Genomic DNA, 27,702 nt, shown 5'->3' with positions numbered 1-27,702 from the left:
TCAAAATTAATATAATTAATTAAAATAATGTTCAATATGGTTCTAGTATAAAATACAATAATTTTTTATATGAAATTACAATGTTTCTTAAATTTGTAAAAAATCTGAATAAAACTATTTTAAGATGAATGTAATTTTAATATTTTCAGAAAATTAGTGGAAATAATATATGATTATCTTAAATCTATATTTAAAAAAAGAAAATTAATATTTATATATTAATATTTACTACTACTCCTATCTACTCTGTTAAAGTTAAAGTTAAAATTGAAAATGTTGATTAATTTCGATCAAAAACAAATGATTCGTTATAGAATAAAATTTGTCAATAAAATATTAATTAATGAAAATGAAGATTTTTTAAATAAAGAAAACAAAAAAAAATTTTCATGAACAATTAAAATATATTTTAAATACACAATCACACAAATACAAATACACAATCTTATTTATATATAATTATATATAATTATTTAATTTAAATAATAGAATAAATTGGAAAAATTAAAGATAAAAAATTCTGAAATCAAGCAAATTTAATGAACACACACACACACACACACAATTTTATATAGTCAATATTTTAACTATCAAAAATAAAATATTAACGTTCGCGGATGATGTATTTAATTATATTGATTTTGTATTATAGTATATCAAATTTTAAAAAACACAAATTAATAAAGTTTCAAGAAAAAGAAAAAAGTATATAAATATATTGATATAATAATAAATATTAAATGTGATATATTTTAAAATTACTTTATTATATTATTTTATTATTATACATATATTCTATGATTTATAACATATGTTTCTATTTTTCATAAACAGTTTAAATTCCTAAAAAATAATTTAAAAAATAACTGAACTATTTTTATATTATTGAATATAAAAATTAAATAATCATACAAATATATAAAAAAATGTTTGTATATTATATCTTATGTTATGTTTAAGAAATAATATTATTTTGCCACAAAGAATTTTTTTTAAATAAAAAAAATGATTTTTATATGGTAAATAAAAAAATTTATTTCTATTATAATATAAAATAATTTCTATATTTTATCAAATTTATTTATATATTTAATTTTTAAACTTTTAATTTTTAAGTAAGTTTATTTTATACATGAAAAAATAATTACCTTTCGGAATAAGTAAATCTGATTGTACCGTTTTACTAATTGAAGCCTTCCATTGATGAAAATTTCTAGCTATTAAAATACATTTAGTATAAGTTCCTTGTACATCCTTATTAAAATCACATGGTATATAAAGAGGTAAATTTGATTTTTCTTCACTTTCTAACACAGGATATTTATTTTTTTTTAATATAGTTAATAATTCTTCATTTAACATACGTTTTTCGATGAACGGTTGTCTATCTTTTAAGACAAAAGCTCTACTAGAAGTATCTGGTGCTTGACTTTGAATGAGAGTTTCCAATTCCGTAATAATTGTAGATATAGGATGTCTGTGATTAAGAATTATTTCATGTTTTTTTATTGATGGAACTCCAATTTCTAAAGCAAATTGAAACCATTGCGATAATGTTACACAATAAATACTATGTAATTTTCCATCTTCACCTGTTTCAAATTGATCAATTATCACATCGTGTGTTATTTTTGGTTCAATTTTCATTGAAGTTTGATTTTCTTTAGTTTCAATATTTATTTCTTGAATATTTTTTGTAAATGGTTCTGTTAAAGATGTTGATAAAAATTTATATTCCGTAACTAAGTCCCAAATTGCATGTTTAACTGCAGAACATAATTTTTTTTGTAACAAAGATTCAAGATTAACTCGGCCTTGTTTCCAAATTTTAAATTCGATTAAAGGTAATAATTCTGTAGAATTTTTATCATGAATTGATGTTGATACAATACTTTTAAAATCTTCTATATTTATTGTTTCAGGAAAATTAATTTTTGGAAATTCACTGTTTAATTTGGTAGAATCAACATATTCTCCTGTAATTGCTAAAGCAATACAAGCGATACCTTTACTTCCAGTAGAATGACTTTGATTATATAGAAAAATGTCTGATTCAGAAATTCTTTTAGTAGATCCTTCGAGTTGTGAATAATCTTGAAAATGATATTCTACTCTGTTATCGGTATATTTTGGTATATATAAAAACTGAAGTATATTTTGACGCAAATAAAATTCTAATGCAGTTATATATAATAAACAATGTTTTTGTACATTTAACCGTATAATAGATTCTGGAGGCTTTGGTGGTTGAATAAAATGCACATCGGCAGGTGTTAATTTACACATTGGATTTCTTGCTAACATAATAGATAAAACTTCTAAAACTGCATCATCTAAACGATTTTGCAAAACTTGTACTAAATCACGTTTAACTTCTGGCCCCGCGTCAGAGATTCCATGTACCATTAAAATGATTGAATCTTCAGTTTTATTTAAAACATTTGATTCCTTTTCACTAAAAGATCGAACTCTAGGTCTTGTGTCATTTGACATAGAATTATCATTTAGCTTAACTTGTGATAATGAAACCACACTATTGCTTCGAGAAACAACAAGTTGTTCATCGCTTTCCGATAATTTATTTTGTAAAGTTTTTCCATCGCTAATTTGTTCATGTAATCTTAAATAAAATACATTTTTATTATTCTCTTGATATACAAACATGTTATTTCTGTTACTAACAGCAAATCTATTAAGTACTCCGTGTAGAGCTTTTATACCACGAGAAAGTCCTGATCTCCCTGGACCAGTTTTTAATCGAGGATGCAGTTGAAAAGTAAATTTCCAGACAACACGACATCGAAACATTCCCGGTGTAAAATTTTGTGCTGAATCTCTATTTTGTACAACATTGCTAAATTCATTTATTGTCTCTGATTTCCAATTATAATCTTCATTTGATTCTGTTTCTAAAAGTTCTGAACATTTGCTTGTTTTGTGAAGATTTTGTAGAAGTAAATATTGATTCACTCGACGACAAATACTTTTTATTTGAGAAACTAACATTTTTTGAGTATGCCAATAACTATTTACTTCTGGCGATATAATTTCTAAAAATCTATTGAACAACGATAATTTTAATATACGATAAAATATGCAATATACTTTTTAAGATGCTTTAATGCTTAAATTTTATCAAGTATAACAAAAAAAATAATAAATTATAATAATTTTAAATATAAATAACAATTTAGAATAATTTTAGCAATTAACTCATATATTTTAATATTTATTTTATATTTTTTAAATTGAATATTAGAAAATATCTATATATAAATTTATAAATTTCAATAAATTGAATTTTACTAAGAAATTTTTTTCAAGAAATAAAAGTCTTATATTTGCAAAATATACATTATTTATGATGTATATGATGTATATTATGATGTAAATTTTAATAAAATATAAAATTGCTTAAATTGAAATGCTATAAACAACTAAATGCTATTAAACTATTAAATTAAATAATATAAATAAAATTTAAACAATTAGTGCATCTTAAAATATATTGAAAAATATTGAGATTTATTGTTTAATTAATGATTATTAGTACTTACCTACAATGAAAGTATACATTTACATAATCATTTTCAACGTTTAAAATTAACCAGAAATTAGGTAGGGCACTTTTACGGTTATCAAGATCTATTAACCATTGAAATTTATTTTCAGATATAATATTCTTTTTATATTCATCCTCAGTGTTTTCTTTCTCATGTAAATCATTAGAATAGAATAAAGATTCTTTGGATTTAAATTCTGCATTGAGATTTTTTGTACAATTGTTTATGTTTTCTTGTAATTTTTCTATTTCTAAGTTTTCTATTACACTATCTAAAATATATTAAAATTTATAAGTTTTATAAGTTATAATTATTCATTTTAGTTATATTCTATATTGTATAAATTGTTTTTTTTATGAAAAATACGTACTATCTTTTATTTTTGATTCTTTTCTTCCGTTCCTAAATTGTTCAGAAATGATATTAGTCGATACTTCCATATCCTTTATGAAATAAAATAAATTTCCTTCCTGACGAATACAATATTTATCAATTTGAAGTTTTTTTAACTCACTTATAAATTTAGGTTTACTATCGTCTGATGAAAATACAAAATATAAAGGAACTTTTTCTACTTTACAGCTAAATCTGTCCGTTGATTCCGAAACATGATTTGCAACGAAATTTAAAATATCCTCATTTATAAAAGGGTGATCTAGTAGTGCAGTTGTAGTTTCATCTTGTAAAAGCCATTCAATTTCATCTTTTAAATTGGTTATAGCATTATGTTGACTTAAAGGTAAATGCGACATTTTTTCTTGAAACGATTCATTTTTAGCATTATTTTCCAAGCTACATCCACTTTCTGTTCGCAAACTACCTATAGGCGAACCACTACAAAAAGATGTTGCTCTTAAACCAGAATATCGTTCTAAGTTTATTTCCAATACTTCTCGTGGAAGATTTAAACATATGATATCCAAAGTAATTTTTAAATCAGTTAGACTTAAATTAGCTATGTTTTCTTCTTTATAATCTTCCATCTTTTGTACAATTTCCATAAAACATGTTGGTAAGGATTTTACAGGAATACTACTAAAACCAGATCTAGTTTGGAATCGAATAGAGCAACTTAACTGCAGGAATAAAGGTTGGTCTCTTTCATAAATAGTTTTTTGTTGTAAATCACTGTTAATAGATTCCATGGAGTCATGTCTTGAAATTTTTGAAATATTGTTGATATTTCTGACTGGCCATGTTGTATTTTCTAAATGTATACAGTGTATTATTATACATATATTATATTTTTTATTAGGTATGTTAAAAATTATACTAAGAAAATATTTTTTTAAGTTTTATAAATTTATTAATTGTTGTACCAAGAAGAAATTTGCATTATTTAATGAAAAAAATATTATATATTTGTATTTATTTATTTTTCGAATAAAATAATTAAATATCGTTATATTTTTGATGGTTAAAATTTTTGTTTGAATTTTTCTAAAATATTATTTTGAATTTACCTTTTCTATTAAAATTTTGTGATGTATCAATATTTACTGAATGGAACATAAGATTCTGTATTTCATCATCACTATCCGATTTTTGAAATTCTGCAATATCCTATAAAAATATAATTTGTTTATTTATTAAATTTATATTTATTTTATCAATTGAATAACAAATATATTATATTAAAAACAAACCGTTTCATTTTCTGACCAAGATGGCCAACAAAAATAAAATTCTGGATGTGCCGGTACAGGTCTAAAGGCAATTGTAATTATTTTTTCAAACTTTTCCTTGATTAAATTATGCAATGGTACAACTTCATCGCATGCCGAAGAATTTATTTCGTCTAATAAGTTTTTGTCCGATGATTTGCTCAAGTGTCTACATACAGATCGCAAATAATTTGTTATATTAATTTCAATTAAAGTTTCTTCGCATTGTTCTACTGCTGCTTCCATATCATCATATGTAAGAGATTGTTGCAACACTAATGATTTATAAACTGCGACCACATAACAATGACAGTGAGCTAAACTTAATAATTTACAATGTTCCATAAGGCTTCGTTGATCTATTATAAAAATAATTATTATTTTTAATTATTTATATCAAATTAATAAATATTTACATTTATTATATATGTATTAATCATATTAGCATTTTGTCTTTCTTTATTTAAAATATTCTATCTATTTATTTTGAAATATGGGATAATATTTCAAGGATATTTGAATATTATTTTTTTCTTAAATAAATAAATTATTTTTAAATCTCTAAAATTCATATAAGCTTTTTAATTTTTTTAATTTTAAAAAATAAATAAAATTTTAAATATTGCAATTCATTTTGAAAAATGAAAAATAAGATAGAATATTTTAACTTGGTCAGATATATATTAGATTGGAAAATAAAAAATAAAGATTAAAAAATTTTTGTTTCTTATGATGAAATTACGAAGAAATGTTTTACTATGATGCTTTGTCATCTATTCATATGATTAATAACAAAAAATAATGATTAATTGAATTAACTCTAAGTATTATTCCAAAAAAAGATTTGTTTTATAACATATTTTTTGTACCATTTATTCTATTTATTAAATTAGATGTTTCATTCGATTTTGTTTATTTTATACAAAATTGTCTTAATGAAAAATTCAAAAACTTCGAAAAAATTCAATATACTCGAAAATATTCGAAATACTTAATATTCGAATTTATCTCATTGTAAATAAAATTATTAACGATAAAAATATATAGTTAAATTTATATATATATATTCATATATTCATGTTTGAAGAATTGATTCTAAAACTCAAAATAAAAATATAATATAAAAATATAATATAATATATAATATAATAAAAATAAAAATATAAAAATTAGTATAATATAAAAATATCAATTGAAGCTTTATTAAGTTATAAGCAATTTTAGTTTACATTAAATAAAGCGAGAGAAATGTAACAGTATTGTAATGAAGATCTCATTTTCATTTAGTTTTATCTCTTTTTTCATTTAGTTTCATCTAATAAAATTTTCAAATACATAACTTAAAGCTTTAATCAATATATATTAATTTATATACCAATTTTTATGTTTTAGCCATAAATATATCAACACTCAGTACATTATAATATTTTATATTCTTATAGTATATAACAAAAACAAATAGATTTATAATCTAATATGTACAATAAAATTAATTAATATCTAATATATATGTAAATCAGCAATAAAAATACGTACTTTAAATAACATTTTAATTAAATGTTATTATACGAGAAAATAATATTTTCAACTCAATGTTATTCATGTTTTTACTTACCACTTGAAGTATTATCGGAATCTTCGCTCTTTGGTTCTGGGGTTGAAGGTTTTGAATTATAATCAGATTTCAATTCGACAAAATCTTTACAGATCTGTTGACCAACTTTGAACGTGTGATTTTGATAAATGTCTTTATTATGAGATATCTTTAATTTATCGACCAATGTATCAATTAACAAAGCCAACGAACAATCATATATGTAAACTGGAATAACGAGAGATTCTTCAGAATCATGAAATTTTTTTTGTGCATCTGTTTCTGAGATATTGTTTTCGATACATTGATTATATTTCGATTCATCATTTTGTGAACAATCAGTTATATTAATGTCCATTGTGGAAACTTTCGAGCACATAGTATTTTCATATAAATCCATATTAAATATAACAGATTCAGAATTTTGTTCTAAATTGCTTTCTAAATGTTCTTCAATATGTAAAGGAGATATAAACAAACGCACGTCTTTTTCTGATGCAGGCAAAATAGTGATAATTACATGAGTTGTGCTAATTCCTTTGATAAAACATTTCCAACGTGGACAAGAATTAGATTCAATATTCGAAGAAAGTTTATCTGGGAACAGTTTTAAAATTAAAACATAAATTTTAATAATAAGTATTTATATGAGAGTTATTAGAAAAATTTTACATAATTTAGTTTATATAAATACCTTTTTGAGAAAAAAATGGTAAAAGAGGACCACCAATTCTACGTCTATCAAGAAGCATTTTTGTAAATCTTTGTGATTCAGCTGAAGTTAATAAAAGTTCTTTATTGTGTAATTGTTTCATATGTTCTAAAAAATTGTCCATTAGTATCTTGTTTGCACTTCTTTTTTCTTTGTCATTGTCAATCGTATCTTGAAATAAGTTATATTTAATTAAATTTAATACATACATATACAAATATGTACAATAGAATATAAAGAAACTTCAGTGAATATTTTAAATAAAATTTTTACCATCAGCAAACATTGAAAACAAAAGTTCAGCTTGTTGACATTTTGGCAATATGTTTAATGTATCAAAAGAAAAATGCATCATATATATCCTTTCATCAATAGTTGGTAGACCTTCACATGATTCTTCAACAATGTTATTATTAATTTTGATATTTTTGTTAAATTTTTTTGATAGTTTGACGTCATGATGAGGTATTTGTCCATAAATAATCCCAGTACTTTTTTCATTTGGTATTACTTGACTTAGTAAACTCAAATACTCCAAAGTTAATAATGAATTGATGCATTCTTCATCTATTCGAGTAATCTAATAGTGAAATATAAAAATGTTAGTAAAAAAGAACATAATCTTCAATATATAAATTTCATAAAATTTCAAAATTTCTGAAATTATATTTTTCTATGATATTAATTAAAATAGCATATAAAATCAAAAAAAGAGATTACATTTATATACAGACTACAATTAAAATATTATAATATTATTTAACATTATTAATATTATATATTATAAATAATACTTAAAATAATATAAAAAGTATATAATATATATATATATATATATATATATATATATATATATATATATTAAATGCTACATATGAAATTTATAAAAAAATAAGTAAATTAACAAAGTAAACAAAGAAAAAATTGATATTGTTTATATAAATATAAATATGAAATTAATTATAAAATATAATTATGAAATTATAAAATTATAAAATAATTATAAATAATTATAAAACAACAGAAAAATAATAAACGCATAATAATAATAAATATGTATAATATATAAGCATACTTTGTTACGATATATATGTTTTAATTTAAATCCAAAAAACAAAAAAAATCAAAATTTATTTAAAATATAATTCACCATTCAAATCTTAATTTCTGAGGTATAAAAATATTTTGTATTTATAAGTAAAAAGATTTATAATAGATTTGAGTTAGACTTTTATTGTATTTGAGTACAAAATAAATTAATGATTAAATTAAATTTTGATTTTTAAAAAATGGAAAATACAATTATGAAAGAACTACATCGAAAATTTTATTAATTATTAATTATTCTTATAATAATTATTCTTTACAAAGAAATATAAAACAAATGATATATATATTGTCAAGCAATATTTTAAATTATTGAAATGCATAATATATAAAATATTATAAATTATTTAAAATATTAAATGCATTTTTAAAATAATAATAAAAATTTTTACAAATAGTAAAAATTTATTAAATTTATTTTATAAATATTTATTATTTTGAAGACAATAAAAATATTGGAATATCTATAAATTGGAGATTTCTAAAATAATTTCAAATAATATTTTTTTTTGCAAAAATTACGAATTTGTTAAACAATTAATAAAAAAACATTAATCAATCATAAAGCACATAATCAAATCACAATAGTAAGATTGAATACTGACCGAATTGTTGACCAAGTACGAATAAGTCCAAGCAAGATATATCGAAAAAAATTATATATTGAATAACAAATATTATTTTATTGATAAAAAATTATATCGAATAATATTATGAAAAAAAAATTTTTCAGTATAAAAATATACAAAAAATCTTTCTATTTTCAAACAAAAAAAAATAATACTAATACTAAATTTAATCTATTTTTTTAAATATGTGCTATTATTTTATTTCATTCGTTTTCCATAAAATATATAAAAAAAATATTAATTACAATTGATCTTTTTTTTTATATTATTAAGAAAGAGATATTTTATTTCTATGGAAAGTTTTAAACCAATTAAATATAAATGGAAAAAAGAAATATAATATCCATTACGAAATCAATTCATCATTTTCGATTTTTTGTTATCACATAAAAAAATGATATTTAATGAAATTTAATGATTATTAATAATTTGAATGAAAAAATTGTAGTTTTTAATTCAATCTGAATTTTTTTAAATATATATTCGAATTAATAGAGATATTAATTTTCTACTTATAATACTATATCTATACCTACGTTCTACTCTCTAGTTATAATAAAAAAAATAAAAATATATTAATTTAGATTCAACAAAATGAATAGCATTTATGTATTATTATGTATTATTTATGTATTATGTATTATGTATTATTTATGTATGTATTTGACTAATATTATTTTAAAAAAACGGAAATTTTTTTTGTTCCTTATTTTTAAAATTATTTGTAATAAATAATTTTCAAAATACTTTTTTTATTTTATTTATAATTATATTATAAATAATATTTCATTTTTTGCAATTTAACAGAATTGTCTTTAAACTTCAAAAAGTTTTATTAATTCAATTCATGGCTCAATTGATATTTAATGTATTAATACATAATAATAACAATAATGGTTAATATAATCTAATTCAAATTAAATTCATATTTAAATGTAAATCAAATTGAAAATAACTAAATATAAAATAAAATCTAATTTAAAATCTAAAAATTTATATTATACAAATTTACTTTTTAAAAGTACTATATAAATCTAAAAATATTTTGATGTATAATTCAAAAATTATGATTGAGAAACAATTATTATATATTCTAGTGATGCTCAATTTCAATATCAATAATCAATTAAAATATTTCAAAATCATCAAAATTATAAAAGTAATTTTATTATAATTATTATAATTACAATTAAATAATTATCATAATTATAGTTTCACAAATATTATATATATAAAATATTATCTTATATATATTATTTTTAAATTTTTGTGCATATTAATTTAATTTTTCCTTTAATTTAAATCATTTAAAAAATTAAACTTTTAAAATAATAAAATAAAATAATAAAATATAAAAAAATATATAGAGAATATTTTAAAAAATAAAACAGGAACTATCCTTATTATTTTTTAAAAACGATATATTAATTGTTTGTTTTGATAATTTTGGTAATAGTAGATATTATCGAATCTAACATTTATTTAAAATATTTTTTATATTTTTTTATTTACACTTATTTAAAAATTATAATAAGACATAAGAGATTTTATTAAGAATAGTTACACAGAATATCGAAACGTAATTGAAAATTGAAAATAAAAATAACTATGTATAAATTAATTATATATTATATATATAACATAATTTAAACATAAATTACAACATATAATATAATAATATATTATACATTATATATAATATAATAATTAATTTAAACATTAATAAGAATGATTTAGATTTGGATTAAATGAATGAAAAAATTTATTAAAAAAGTATGAAAAAAAATCGGACAGATAATTACATATAAAATATTATATATAATATTATTATATATAAAATATTATATATGAATATTATATATAAAAAATACATATATATATACAAATAAATATAAATTATATATATACAAATAATTTTTATATTAATAATTATATTATAACACATTATAATATTATAATATAAATATATATAATAAAAAATATATTATAAATATTTATAAATATATTTATAATATATATATATTTAATTATAACTATTTATAATATTTTTAATTAATATATTTAATATTTTTATAATTATAAAAACATTTTAGCAGTAAATATTTATAAATAAATAAGAAAAAATCCTAATAAATTGAGTTTGAGTTTTTGTAAGTGAATGTAAGTAAATTTCTTCTAACAATTAGAGAATATCAATATTTTTGTACGGTTTTTTTAAAGAATCGATTCAAAATAAACGCAAAAATTGATATTTACATATATCAATCATATACCACGCTTATTTATTAAATTAAATTAAAATAGATAATATGAACATAATTTAGAAAAAATTATGAAACACAAATAGAATGAAATGAATTTTATTTTGATGACTCTATTTAATATCGCTATCTCTGTTTTTTTCTCATTTGTTACACATGTAAATTGCTTACAACTTAACAAATAAACTTTAATCGATATTTTTGTATACAAACTTTGTAATTGTTTTAAAAATTTTTAAAATCAGTTTTTAAAATCAATAGTCCAAAAATGTTATAAGTATATTCATATAAGAATATTAACATTTAATATATATTCATCATATAAAGCGTGATAAAATTTTATATATATATATATGATTTTATGATTATAAATAATTTATAATTATAAAATTATTAATTCATATAACCTAGATTGAAATTTATAATACAAATAAGATTAATAAAAATTTATAACATAAAATAAGAAAATCAAAATTAAAGAAATTATTTTCAAGAAAATCAAATTTAAAAAGTTGTTAAATACATGAAAATTTAATTAATTTTTAATAAGATATGAGTGAATAAAAATTATAAAATCAAAAATTATATAAATATATTTATAAATATTTTATTATTTAAAAATTCATTTTGAAAACAGTTCTACATTCTTCAAATTATTTTTAATATTATATATTATATATATTATATATATATTATATACTTTTATATATTATATATTATATTATATATATTTATTTTATATATAATATATATATATATATGAGTTTTTTCATATATCAGAATCTTGAAACAATATAATATTAACGAGACTTACTGTTTTAATATTGCAAAAAAAAAATTAATAGATAAACTTTTTTAAATTAAATTTTATAACAATGATTTATTGAATGAGATATTATATGGATCATCAATAACTGATTATGATAATAATGATAATAATGATAATAAAATAATATATTTCATTATTATTTACAAATTATGCATCATTAAAATCTGGAATACGTTATATTGGATAATTTATTATATCATTCATAGTCAATAAAAAACATCTAATTCACTTGAGTGAGGTTAATTGTCATTAATAACATTTATTAATATAAATGTAAATTAAAGAAATTAATTGAAAGAAAATAATGTATTTCATCTCATAAGGATTTTTAAATTTTCTTTAAAATATTCATCAATTCAATTTCATCAAAAAGTTTTCAAACAAAAATTAAAAAAAGAATTTTTAATATTTTTGTTGTTTTTATTATTTTTAAAAATATTAAATATTTTTGATATTTTAAATTATCAATATTTCCTATATAGTATGATAAAAAATATAAATATTTGAATTCTAAATATTTTTAATTTCATATTATTGTGTAGCAATACTCATTAATATTTTTAATAGAAAATCATAAATTCAATTTTTATATTTAATTATAAAACATTATTTAAAAATATAAGTAATCTAAATTTACCAAAATCTAAATTATAAAATATATAAAATTTATAATTAATTTTATAATTCTTTTTTAATTAAAATTTTTAAATATATTGAATATATAAAAATATATTTAAAGATCTTTAAAAAACATTATAAAACAAAAACGTAAAAAATAAATTTATTTCAAATATTAATGCGATTTATAAAAATTTAGTTTATAATGATATAAAATAAAAGTTACGATTATTATAAATTAAATAATAATAATTTTCGTAAAAATGATAAAGATTTATAATATCTTATATAAAATACATTATTGAGTAAATAAAATTTAATCACACACACAACTGTATATAGTTAAACATTTTGAAAGATTTTAAAAGATTTTATCGCTATTGCAACATGTCTGTCCAGCAAAGTATTAAGGAGCGCCAATAGAATGACTCCACGAAAGCTTCACTTATCTTCACTTATATTACTGATACATTTCTAACTAAAAGATATTTCTACAGATAGAAGAAACAAATAAAAAAAACGATGAATATTAGGGATCAGGAGTAAGTTGGAGGAGTTGAATCTCACTTTAATTCAAAGCGTAGAGACCACTTCTCCACTTGAACCATAATCCCTTTCTTATACATTATTTATTTTTGAGTTTTATATGATGAAAAATTCGTTTGGGAGATGATAATCAACAAGACCTTGAGCTGGAAGAGTTAGATCTGGCAAGTTATCAGAGCGCTGCTGCTCACTGCCTAGATCCTCACTTCCAACTGCAAGTCATGCAGATCACAGTCCATGCAACGCCCATGCGGTTTCAACGAAGGAAATCAACTTCTTTTGGTCGGCTTACCTAAAGACTTGCTAAAATAATTCGATAGGTTAGTAATTTAATTGGAAAACATTTATCTTTATATTTTTCCAATATTGATTGCATGTCTGAATTGTAATTTTTTTATAATCATATTGAAATATTAAATAAAATTATATATTCTCTATAAATGGATAAAAAGTTTACTAGAATATATGATTAAAATATATATATAGAAAAATTTTTAAATAATTGATTATTAATTTATTTGTTATTCAAATAGTCATTTATTTTTCTTTTTTATTTTATTTTCTTTTTCTTTAAATATTATAATTCTTCTACATTTATTATTTAATTCAATTATAAAAATCAAAATACTTACTTATATGGCATCGTATCATTATTAAGATATTCCATATAATTTTAATATAATCAATAATATTTATTATTATATTATAATTAATTATGAATCTGCAACATTTTTAGCCAATTATAAAACATGCACCTATTTCTTTTCAATTTTTTTTTCTTTTTTTTACTAGATATGACATTTTTTTGACATACCTGAACTCCACAATAAAGTTAATTATTATTTTCTATCAAAGAATTATTTCAAAATCTCACTAATTTATTTCACCGACACTTGGAAGCTTTCCAAAAGAACTAATTTTATAACTATTTTATAAATAAATAAAGATCTTTATCACTCTTCAAATGTTCCACTCACATGAAACCGCAAAGATGCTTTGTGGAAATTATACGAAACAAAAAATTAAAGAATCTGTTATATGAAAAAAAAAAATAATCAGAACACTAATAAACAGTTGACTACGTGTTGGGCTTTATATATACCTGAGCCAACTGATAGAAAAATCTGGTTCTGAGTACCCTCATCGATATCGAAGCCCCACCTCGACAATGATAACGATACGTAGTGATAGACAATTTCATACATATATTCACCTTATTTTTGCCAGAAACATTGCTTTATTAATTTCTTTTTTGTTTGATGTTATGTATTGCATTGAAAATATTTAAATTTTATAAATATGAATCTTTTTGGAAAAATTTTATAAAATATTAAAAATTTGTATACTCCAATTAAAATTTAAATTAAATTAACATATATAAAATTACAATTAGAATATACAAGTTTTAATAGTAAAATGAAAATTATTGTTTTTGACAAATCAAAATACATCAAATTACAATCATTAATATACTATATTATATTTATAAAAAATCATAAAATAATCTACAAAGATAAAAAAAATTAAATAAATGAGAAAATAGATAATAAATTATTTCATAAAATTTTTCATTGTTGTTTATTAGAAAATTTGAATTAAAATCTATTTAATTTAATTTTCTAAATAAATATAACCATATATAAACATATATAAAAATAAATTAATTTTGTAATTATAATAAATATATATAATAATATTCTTTTCTCTATTTGTAATTAGTCAATATTAAATTTATTTATCTTATTATTGCACATATAATATCAAATTTTTCAATATCAAATATAATATCACATTTTTCGTAAAAAGTTTAATAAAATTTCAAATTTTGAAACTGTAAATCAAATTTAAAATATCTTAAACATTTATTTATTTATTTATTTCGGATATTTGTATTACATATTACATATCAATATTTCTTAAAATAAAGAAATATTAAGATATTAAAAAACTACTTAATGATTACATAATATCAGAAATTATAAGTAGATTTTCCAAATTTTATTTTATGATTTCTACTAATTATTTTATGTTTTATTATATTTTATATACAATTTATTTATAATAATAATTACTAATCTATTTATGATACTAATTATTTAAATATTAAATTAAAATAAAAAAAAATAAAAAAAATACATTTAATTAATTATAATTTTTTATACAATTAAATAATATTTTGATATTATTATTATGAATTAATAGAAATTTTGTAAAAAAAATTATATAATTGTTTTATATTAAATATTTTAATAACATTTTTAAAAACATAATAATATTATTAGATTTAAAAATAAATTTAATTTTATTAAGTAGAAAATATTTATGCATATTATTACTGTTTATTATTATTATTATTATTGTTGTTGTTGTTGTTATTATTATTGTTGTTGTTGTTGTTGTTGTTGTTATTATTATTATTATTATTTATTAAATTTACTTTTCAATATTCAAAACTTAAAAATTATAAAATTGCATAACTACTTGAATATGAATATGTGATATGTACGATATTTAATAATTAATAATATAATTAGTAGAAAAAATGATGATTGTATACAAAAATAAGTTGAAAATATATAATAAAATATTTTCATTTTAAATCTATTAATCACATAAAAAAATATCTAAAAAATTTTCAAACGAGATCGGCTTATTTTTAAAATTATTGATAAGTAAATTCAAATACTAATAAATACAAAAATACGTAAAAAATATAGAATAATTTTTCATTTAATTTCATTTAATTTTTCATTTAAAAATTAATTTTTGATCATTAAATTTGAAAAATCATTAGATATAAATTATAAATTTAATTATTTATAATTTATATCTAATGATTTTTCAAATTATATTATTATATTATATTATATTATATTATAAATTTAATTATTTCATTAATTCTTCACTATATGTTCAATTTTTATTTTTTCTAAAATTTCAGAATTTATATATCATATTTTACACTTTTTATTTATTATTAATTAACTAACTTGTATTGTTACATCAAATATTATATATATTAATTATGCAAAATTACTTTCTGACTATTGATATTTAAACGAGAATTAGCTAACATTCATTTTTGAATTTTTTGAAAAATTTTCTTGATGACTGCATTCGAAAAAAATGTTTATTTTCGATTTATATATTTTATATATAGAATCATCTCTTTTCTAGTTACTATAGTTATCAAATAGATTTTTTAGATATTATTTTTTTTAGAACGAATTTTTAAAAACAGATTTTTTTATATCAAGTAACATAATAAAGACAAACATATTAAAAAAATACCCAAGTAGTTATCATACATGATCTTATATGAATTTTATTAACATAAATTTAAAATTAAATTTATAATTCTTTATAAAAAAATCAGATAATTTCTATATGATCATTTGAAAAATGAAAAATTTTTTTCCATTACCTTATTCTTAATATAACTTTTAAGAAATAAAATTTGGATGCATGATTGAAAAAACAATCTATCTGCCATTAATCTAAGTTTAAAATATTTCTTTTATATTTTTATAATGAATTTTTTAAATGAATTTTTATATATTTTTTTAAGTGAAAAAAATATGAACATAAAAAATTAATTATTAAAAAAAAAAAATTGAAAATAAAATATTTTTCAAATCATAATTTTTAAAATTGTTATAAATTAAATAATATATATTTTAATTATTAATAATTTTAAATATTAATTATTAATATTATTTGTGGAAAATATATTATTAATAGCAGCATAGTAACACTGTAATATTGAAATATCAGCCAAAATCAAAACTTTTTTATATGTAATCAATTTTTTCACTTAGAAAATTATTTTATCTAATTGTTAAAAAAATAATCATATTATCATAATCATCATAAACATCATAATAATGATTGATAACCAAAAATTATTGACAATATTAGAAATATATTATATAAAAATTAAAGAAAAATATATATAAAAAAATGAATCTAAGCAATAATTTCAAACAATTTTGAACATTTATTCTTAATATAATATATTATATTTTTTTCTCCAAGTATTGAAAAAAAAATTATGATAAATAATTAAGAAAATAATAAAAAATAAAATCAAAATATACAAAATTTATAAAAAGTTAATATAGCAAAAAAAGCGAAAGTGAAACGTTAAGATAAATAAACTTAACAATAATTATAGTAATAAAACTTTTAAAAATACTCTATTTTCTTCAATTCTTTATTTTAAAGATTTTAAAGATTTTAAAGATAATGAAAAACTAAAAAAAATATGCATTTTTAAAATGAAAAATATCTGAAATAATTATCTACAAAAAGGAATTAAAATAATCTTATGTCATTCAAAAAAAAAAAAATTTAAATACAAATTTTACTTAATTTGGAGAACATTATTGTATTATCAAATACAAATATTTAACTAACATTCAGAAGTTACTTTATTGGATTTAACTTTATCGAGATGTATTTTCAATGTCATAAACATATAGCAAATAGTACAAAAGTAAATATTTTTTTATTATTTTTATCAATCTTTAAGAAAACAATTCATAAAGTTTAATTGTAAGTAAAATATTCTTATTCATAAAATGAAAACAAATAATGAATAAAGTGGAAATCTTCAATTCAAATCATTATAATTCGAAAATTTTTATAAAAATATGATTTTCTTTATTTCTTTTTGTTCTGCTATGAAGACCTTTATATATATATATATATATATATATATATATATATATATATATTATACATATACATTATACATATATAGAATATTAATATATTTATAGAATATCTTTTAAAAAATCAATTTTACAAATCAATATAAACACAAAAATTACTATATAAAAATGTTGGTAAATATTTATTTATAATGTTATAAACAATTGAAGTTTATGCAAACGAAATAAGAAGAAAATAGCATGTGTTATATTATCTCTGTTATATCATCATTACACTTTGATTCCACCTTCTTTCATTTAATATGAAATTAAATTGATTGTTAATAAATAAGCTTCGACATTTTGTGCACATGTATATTTTAATCTATATATATAAAATACACATGTATATTATATATATATATATATGTATATTATATTAAAATATAAATTTACTTTAATTCGAATTATTTGCTATATAGAATGTATTTTTATTACTGTAATTCGAATTTAAAATAAATTAATTTTTACAAATTAAAATTTATTTGCATAAATCAAATTTATTATTTATTATATATCGCTTGTGTTTACAATTCTAAGTAATTATATCACAATCTAGTAACCATTCAATATTGTCTCCATTCATTCAATTATTAAAATTGTCGAATAGCACAATTAGATTCGAATGAAAAATATTAATTTTTTTTTAAGTCCTTAAAATTTAAAAAATAATAATTAATATTCGAGTGTAAATATAAAATAAAAATATAAATTTCAATTCAATAATATAATAATTTTCGAAGAAATAAAAAAATATATCAATTTTCAAATAAATTTAATTTTTCTTTTAATCTCAAATAATATTTTTATTTATTGGAAATATTTAATTTATTTTTTAAAATGTTTTAGTTACTTCGTTAATAACTTCGTTTCGTTTATTATAGAACAGATAAAATAGTAAAGATATTTGTATTGAAAAATAATGTTATAAATTTTCACGTTTATTATAAAAAATTAATAATATATATCCGAAAGCAAGCATTCTTAATATTAATAAAAAAAATTAAATTCCAAAAATATTTTATAATATATAATATTATATATAAAATATATATAATATATATTATACAGTATATAATATAAAAAACATATTAATAAAATTCGAATTCTTATCTATTTAATGCGTCATCCACCTTATCAATATCTTAGACTTAATAATTTATTTATTTAGTAATTCTTTCTTTTTAATGCATCGTTATGCTCCTATTAAATATGACAAAAACTGAAATTTATTCAATAAAAATTGATTTTTTTTTTATTTTAAATTTTGTCAAAAGAAATTTCTAAAGAAACAATTATTGATTGTAAAAGACAACTTATAAGTTAAATAATATTCAAAAACTTTTAATTCTATATTTATGATGAAAGAAATATAATTATTTCTTATTGTTTCATTACATATTTAATCAATTCATTTAATAATAAAATAGAAATATTTAAATTATATATATTATATTTTTTTAATATTTATGATAATATGGATATAAGATTAAAATTTTATTAAAGAAAATTTTATACTATAAAAAATATATTATTAATAATTATTTTTTAATTTAAGTGAAAATATATAGAATTAAAAATCTAAAGATAATCTTTTCATTTGTAAATGAAATAATATTGCAAATTATGAATTCTTCCATTCTAATTTTTTCATTCTAAATTTTCAATGATTTTTGATAATCTTAAGATATTGTAACCATATGACATAAACTATGTATAAATTAAAAAAAAAAATAAGAAAATACATTCAATTTTATATTTTATATTTTAGATTATATATCTATAATACACATATCTATAATATATCTATAATAATACAAAATAAGAAATAATTAATACATGAAATAATTCACAATATATCAATAAATGCATTTTGAAGTTTGATCTTTTATGATTAGTAATCCAGATAACGAAAACTTAGATATCTTTTATCTAAACACATATACATTGAATGTATTTATAAGATAGAAGAAAAATCTTATTTTTAATTTTTTACGGATAAGGTAAGAAACTGTGTCGCACAATTTTATAAGATATATAACATTAGCAATGAATATTTACATTATAAAATAATAAAAATGTTAATATATCCATAAGATACATTTGAAGAGTCGATTCTAGAAAATCAAAAAAAAATAAAAAATAAAAAAAATTAGTATACAAAAAAATTGATTGAAGATTATTTATTAATTTATATGTAATTAAAGTTTATGTTAGACAACAAAATAAAGCAAGGGGCATGAAAAAGTGTAAAGTGGAGATAGAAATATCTCAATTTTACTTAACTTAAATTTAAATTACTTATAACTTAACAAAATAAATATCAACTATGATTTCATATACAAATGCTTTTTTTGACTTCTAGAATCGATCACCGAAAACAAGATATCATAAATATAATAATATAATATTTTATATATTTTCATCAACTAATTATTTCAAATTATCTCGAAAGAATTAAAATTATTAATGTAAAAATAATTTTAATTATAATTTGTGAAAAAGTAATAAACATCGCATTATTATCTAAAATTAAAATAAAATTGAAGATAAAGCAAATATCACATTATCACATTGAAAGACAAAATCAAATCTTATCCTAAACATTTTTTATGAACAATATTAATTATAGCTATATCGTTTTATGTATTAATATCATAACTGAAGAAAAAAGATAAGATTAAAGATAAGTCAAATCCATTCACGTTCAATATCAAATGTGTCTCATAAAAAGAAAAAATATATTAAGTAATTATTTCTTCAAAGAAACAAGTAAAATATTACTTATAAATATTACTTATTTATCGATAATTTATATAATATAGTATATATCGATAGTTTATATATCATATTATTATTTATTACATTGAATTTTATTTTATTATTAAAAAAGTTCAAAAAATATATTAATTTGGAAAATTATAGAATAAAAGCTATATCTAACAAAATTAATTAATATTCTTAAATATTATAAGTAATTTTAGTATTTTAATTTTTATATATAGTTATATTTTTATATTTATTTTTATAGTTATAGTTATATTATATTTATTATAATAAAATATTAGTTATATTTTTAATATTATAGTTATAATTTTATTATTTTCTTCTAAGTATAAAATCTAATAAATAGTTGTAAACCATTTGTAAACAATTATTTATGTTTTATTTATCATTTTGTAAAAGTAAATAATAAATAATGTATATATCAATATCAATAATAATAATAAAAATAATAATATTATATATAATAATATATAATATTATTATATTTTATTAAATATTTTATTTTATATTAAATATATATATAAATTATATTTTTATTTTTATAAAAAATAATAATAATATAACGCTACACACACCATATTTTAATAGCATAATATTATTAAATATTTGTTATTGAAAATAAATTGAAAAAATAAAATATAATATATTTCGATAATGTATTTTTTTTAAATTAAAATCAAGTAATTTTTTAATTCAAAAAATATAAAAAATTTTATTAATCAAATTTTTTTCCTTTAATATGTTTGATATATAGATTTTATATATTATTATTGATTTATCATAATATGAAATAAATATTTTTTAATATTTGTTTTTTCTAATTAATATATCTAATATTTTATAATATTCCTTTAAATACATATATAATGAAGGTGAATATAGGTGAATGATCTTACAAATCAATTTGAAAATTTTTTTTAAGAAATTTAATACAATTTTTTCAATATGATGTTATACAAGTAACTAATTTTTACTTTTTGATAATTGTTATGATGTAAAATGGAATTAAAAGATGTTGTGTAAATGTTTTTTTATAATAATTGAGAATACATATATTTTATAATGGATGATTTTTATTTAAACAATGATTCCTATAATAAAGTTTTTATTTAACTATACTTATACTATATATTATACTATATTTTATACTATATATACTTTGAACTATATTCCAAAAGAAAAAAATACATTTGTACTGAAAAACAAACAAAATATTATTTTATTTATTATTTTATTATTTATTTTATTTAAGTGATTTAGTATAGTATAGTATAAATATAGAAAAACATATTTTATATAGAACAATACAAGACAGCATTATTTATAACATAATATTATTTGATGTAATGCATAAATTGTATAATTTTGAGAATATTCTATTTATTAATTATTTTATTTATTACTTAGAAATATTAACTCTAGAATAAATTTATTATTCTATCTTATAGATTGTAAACTAATTGTATATAATTTAATAATAATATAACTATATAATTAATAATAATAATAAAAATCATAAGCATTCTATAGAATTTGCAATAAAATTAAATTTAAAAATAATTTTCAAAAATGAGATATAAATATGCTTAATAATGCTGAATATTGGAATCCAGCAATATTAAAATGTTTGTAATACATAGATATATTTAATAGTATAAAATATATAAATATATTTAATGTTAAAATATAAATAGATGCAATCGTGTTGAAAATAATAAATGAATAATATAAAAATATTATATACAAGATTTTTTTTTAGACTTTTCTTTTTTAATATTCTTGAATTCTTTTGTACCTATTTAAATATCAATTGATTTCATTTTGAACACAATTTTGTATATTACTTTAAATATTATAATAAAAAAATTTATTTTTTTCAATTTATTAAAGTGATTTAACTTAATTATTTAAAAATTCTAAAAACTAAATAATTTTCAATTAAAGCAATTGAAGAAAACTGAGATGTATATTTAAGAATAGGTTTGTTTAGTATAAAAGTAATTATAAACAAATTTAATTTTAAATAAAACTTCTATTTTTTTTATTATATTATATTTACAATATAATATTAAAAATTGAAAAAATTATGAATAGTTTATCCATGTCCAGATATATTGTTGTCCAAATGTTGTTTATATAATATTCCTATATTTTTGGATAGATAAATAGATATATGTAAGTTATTGATAGATATGTAAATGATCTTATTATATTATATGTACATTATTTATTATATATTATCTTATAACGATTATTTTCCATAAATAATAATAGTTCATTAAAAACTTATTAAAAAAAATTTTATATTTTTTATAGACTCTATAATGTTAATACAAATTATATGTATTATATGTATTATATTATAATTATAATCAGATAAATAAATTTGCATAATAAAATTATTACTATTTTGCAAATATTACATAGTTTGATATGTATTTTGATAATATATTTTCTATATATTAATTGAACATTTAAAACTTATTTTAGCTATGTAAAAATAATATATTTAACTTTGAAATTTAAATAAAAAAAATATAAAAATTGAAAAAATTTTTGATTCTTATAAGAAGAATAAATGACATAATAAAAAAAAGATGAATTCGTAGAAATCGAATTGTAAAACGATCATTATTACGACTGAAATTGAAAATACAATATTAATGATATTAGGGTAATGATTTAAGATGATTTGAGAGAAGTTGTAGAAAAATTACAGCTTCTCAAAAGTTATAACTTCTTCGATTTTGATGATTTTGAAATATGTTTTATATATAAATAGTATAATATTATATAAATATTATATAAATATAAAATATTATGTAAATAATAGTATAATATTATATAAATAGAAACAATATTTTGAACAATTTTTTCGTTTATATATAACAAATAGTCGATCTAATAACTCTTGGCAATTTCTTAGAATAAAAAAGAAAAATACATTTATAATAAATTAAAATAATCAAATTTTTTTATGATTATAAATGAAATAATCTTTTTTTATGAGAATTATTATATTGATAAAAGATAATATTTTGAATTTGAAGACAAATTTCATTTTTATAAATAAATAAAATATTAGTTCTTTTAATATACATATTATTTTAATACATAGTTCAAAATTTTTAATTTTAATTTTAAACGTATAATTCAAAATATATTTATAATATATATCATATTAATTGAAAATTTGTTTTTATTGAATTATTTCATCATATTAAAAAAAAACTATTTGAAAATTAAGTAATTAATCAAAACTAAAAATTAAATATGTGGAATCATAAATATTTTTATTTTATATGAAATTAGAGTCAAATATAAAGAAAAAACTTCCAAATATTAACTACTTCAAAATTATTAAATTATTTTTTTCTATATAATATTATTATTATTAAAAAAATTTTTATACGATTCTTGAAATTAGATTAAATTATAGATTAAATTATATGATTGGAATGAATTCTTAAAATTAATAAAAAATATAAAAAAAATGTACAAGGAAAAGTTATGATAAGTTATATAATCGTAAAAATTTTCTCTATAGAAAAAAATATAAAGAAATAGTTAATAAACAATTATTAGTATTTCTGTTATTTTTTTCTATTTGAAATTTCTATTTGAAATGATGAATAATAATATAATTGCTAGTGTCTTTCATTCCTTTTACAAAAAAAATTTTTCTTCTGCAGAGATAATTTTTTTTTATAAATGTAATAATATATTAAAAATAATAATTTTCTTTAAATAAAAATAAGATTACCCGTATCGTCACATTACACATCATATTTTATATATTCATATATCGATATATTTTATGATATATTGAAATGATATATGATATATACAAAATGATATATTTTATATATTATAATTATATTATTCATAATTGCTTTGTATATTCTAAAAAAATATTAATATTAATATTGTAAAATGTTAAAAAAAAATCAATATTTTGTAGAGTTTTATAAGTCATTCCATTAATGTTCAAAACTTTTTTTTTATAGATAAGATTTCTGTATATTCGTCATTTCCATCAAATTTTCTACAAAAAAATGTAAACGCAAATTGTATGTTTTAAATAATTTCATAAAAAGAAATTAAAAGAATACAAATATAAAAAGAATAAATTTGATAAATTTGTTTTAAACTATCTTAAAAATAAGTATTTATCCATAGAGAGTCTACATCTTAATCTTTCGGATCCATGAAATGCGAAAATATATATAAAATAACTCTTGGCAAAATAAGATTAATGTTACAAGAATAAACATTAACTATGAACTGATCGCTATTATTATAATTTCGTTATAATTTGCTGTCTACAAATTATTTTATATTTTATTTTTATATTTCAAAAATTCGTTAAATATCAAAACTCTCTGAATATTAACAATAGTGATGTTGCGAACAAGGAGATATTTCAAATCTATCATAATTCATAAGAAAAACAAAATTCTATGCAATACAAATTTCTTTTTGAAAATACCTTAAAAATTAAACAGCTCTATGTATAAAAAAAAATTATTTAAAATTTAATCTTTTAAAATTTATTTAAAATTCATCGAAATCGAAAAGAAAGTAACATTTCTGTAAAATAAAATTTAAAAATAATTGTAAATATCCAAGATCGAAAATAATTATATTTAAAAATATTATATAAAGATATTGAATAAAATAATTATTAAAAATATTTATTTCGTTACAAAAAATCATAATTTTCAATCAATATTGATTATGAAATGTTTCTTATTTTTGATATCATAATAATCTTTATTTTAATTCTCAATCAATTCAGGAACGATTCTAGAATTAATTCTTGTATCGACTTTACCGTAATTGATATTATTGCTTATTGCAAATATTATTTGCATATTTTGTAAATTCATTATAAAAAATGATTTTATGATTTTATGATTTTGTAAAATCATTATAAAAAAAATATAAAAAATATTTTTATATATCATTGATTTTTAAGTTTTTAATAAATATTAAATAAATAAAATAAGTATATTAAATAAATTTTTAAACTTACAGACATTATATTATTTAAGATAGAAAATTAATAAATAGAAGTTTCTTTTTATTATTTTCAATTTTTATTTGATTTTAATTATTATAAAAAATAAAATATAAATATACGATATAATTTATTAATAAATTAAATATTAAAATTAATTTTATATAAATAATTAAAATTCATTAAATACATGAATATCATTGAATATCATTATAATTAAAGACCAAAAAAAAAAACAAGAAGTATATATGTTATTTTTTAAAATGATAAACATTATAAAATATTAATATTAGAGAATTTTCACTGATATTCAAAATTTTTCAATAGTTCTTAAAAATATTTTTTTTGATTTTTCAATTTTTGAGTCTTAATTATATATCAAGAGATTTATGTTGAGAATTAAAATAAAACGAAAATTCAATTTCTTAGATAATATGAAATTAGTTCAGTTTCAACTATTATAATGAACGAAAACGTTTGCTGCTAAATTCAAATTCAATAAATTAAATATTTAGTATTTAATAATTAAAAAGTAGTACAAAATAATTAATAATAATATAAATAATTTAATAGTTAAATATATAATAATTATATAATAATTTATTTATTTTATTTACAGATAGTAAAATTAGGTTAAAATATTATAAAATAATATATATATAATATTATGCAAAAATAAGAATTGAGATAATGTGAATAAATTATAATATACTGTTAAACATAATATATAGAAATTATTTTTCAGAAATTTCAAATATAATATATTTTGTTTATTATATTTTGCTTATTATTTTGTTTTTGTTCTAATTTTGTATCTTAAAAATTTTGGAATTATTCAATAAATTTAAACATTTGAAAAATTACAATTTCTATCTAAATAAATTTGCAATAATGCAAAAAGAGGAAAGAAATATGAAATAATAAAAAAAGACAAAATTTGATTTGATAGATGTATAGGTTAGATTGATAATTGATTCATTACTGATATTTTTAATTAACGAATAAAAATCACAAACAAAATCAATTAATACAGCCATAATAATAATAAGATAAGAAGAAATAAAACTACTGATAAAAGAAATGAAAAATATTTATAAATATATATAGAAATTAACATCATAATGTATGAAACAATCATGGTATAAATATTCAACTTTTAAATCTGAAATATTACACATTTATACATTAAATATTGTTCAATTGTTTCACAAATAAATTGCTGAATTTGAAAAATATTATAATAAATGCAGTAAATTTCATTATAAGAAAGAAAAAATAAATATAGATTATTACAATTAACAATGAAGAAAATGCTTCAGTTATGAATATCCTAAAAAAAGACAAAGAAAAAGTAAGAATAATACTGAAAAAGTTATACTCCAATTTTAGAATTAACATTTATAGTAATTATTATTAATTCAATACATTAAAAACAAGAACTTTAAATTATTATTGATTTTAAAAGTTTATTACATATTATATTAAATTATATTAAATTACATATTATATTATATTATATTAAATTAAAAAAGCAAAAAATTATTTTTAGAACATTCTATAAAAAAAATATCAAGTCATGCATTCTTTAGATACAATATTTCAACTGAATATATTTGATGTAATTTGATGTATCAGACGAAGATAAGTTTAAACAATTATT

The 27,702-nt window shown here is 17.1% G+C and overlaps 1 protein-coding gene and 1 long non-coding RNA gene across 5 annotated transcripts in view; both read right to left on the bottom strand.

The window, feature by feature from the left end:
- LOC107992562 (KICSTOR complex protein SZT2) overlaps positions 1–27,702 on the bottom strand; it is a 99,153-nt gene that overhangs the window by 12,699 nt on the left and 58,752 nt on the right. For all 4 annotated transcript variants that reach the window (XM_062085157.1, XM_062085159.1, XM_062085158.1 and 1 more), the window contains 8 exons: positions 7,807–8,113; positions 7,516–7,704; positions 6,843–7,418; positions 5,210–5,586; positions 5,027–5,126; positions 3,934–4,770; positions 3,558–3,834; positions 1,149–3,058 (listed from right to left, as the gene is read on the bottom strand). In XM_062085157.1, coding sequence (XP_061941141.1) covers positions 1,149–3,058; positions 3,558–3,834; positions 3,934–4,770; positions 5,027–5,126; positions 5,210–5,586; positions 6,843–7,418; positions 7,516–7,704; positions 7,807–8,113 — 4,573 coding nt within the window. The remainder of the gene's footprint in view (positions 1–1,148; positions 3,059–3,557; positions 3,835–3,933; positions 4,771–5,026; positions 5,127–5,209; positions 5,587–6,842; positions 7,419–7,515; positions 7,705–7,806; positions 8,114–27,702) is intronic.
- On the bottom strand, positions 13,125–14,925 carry LOC133667323 (uncharacterized). The gene is made up of 3 exons (XR_009832707.1): positions 14,338–14,925; positions 14,156–14,244; positions 13,125–13,826 (listed from the first exon to the last, which is right to left on the bottom strand). It is a non-coding gene; the product is annotated as an uncharacterized LOC133667323 (long non-coding RNA).

This window comes from Apis cerana, linkage group LG14, assembly GCF_029169275.1.
Source record: "Apis cerana isolate GH-2021 linkage group LG14, AcerK_1.0, whole genome shotgun sequence".
Classification (NCBI taxonomy): Eukaryota; Metazoa; Arthropoda; class Insecta; order Hymenoptera; family Apidae; genus Apis; species Apis cerana.
This window is presented reverse-complemented; position numbering and strand designations above follow the sequence as displayed.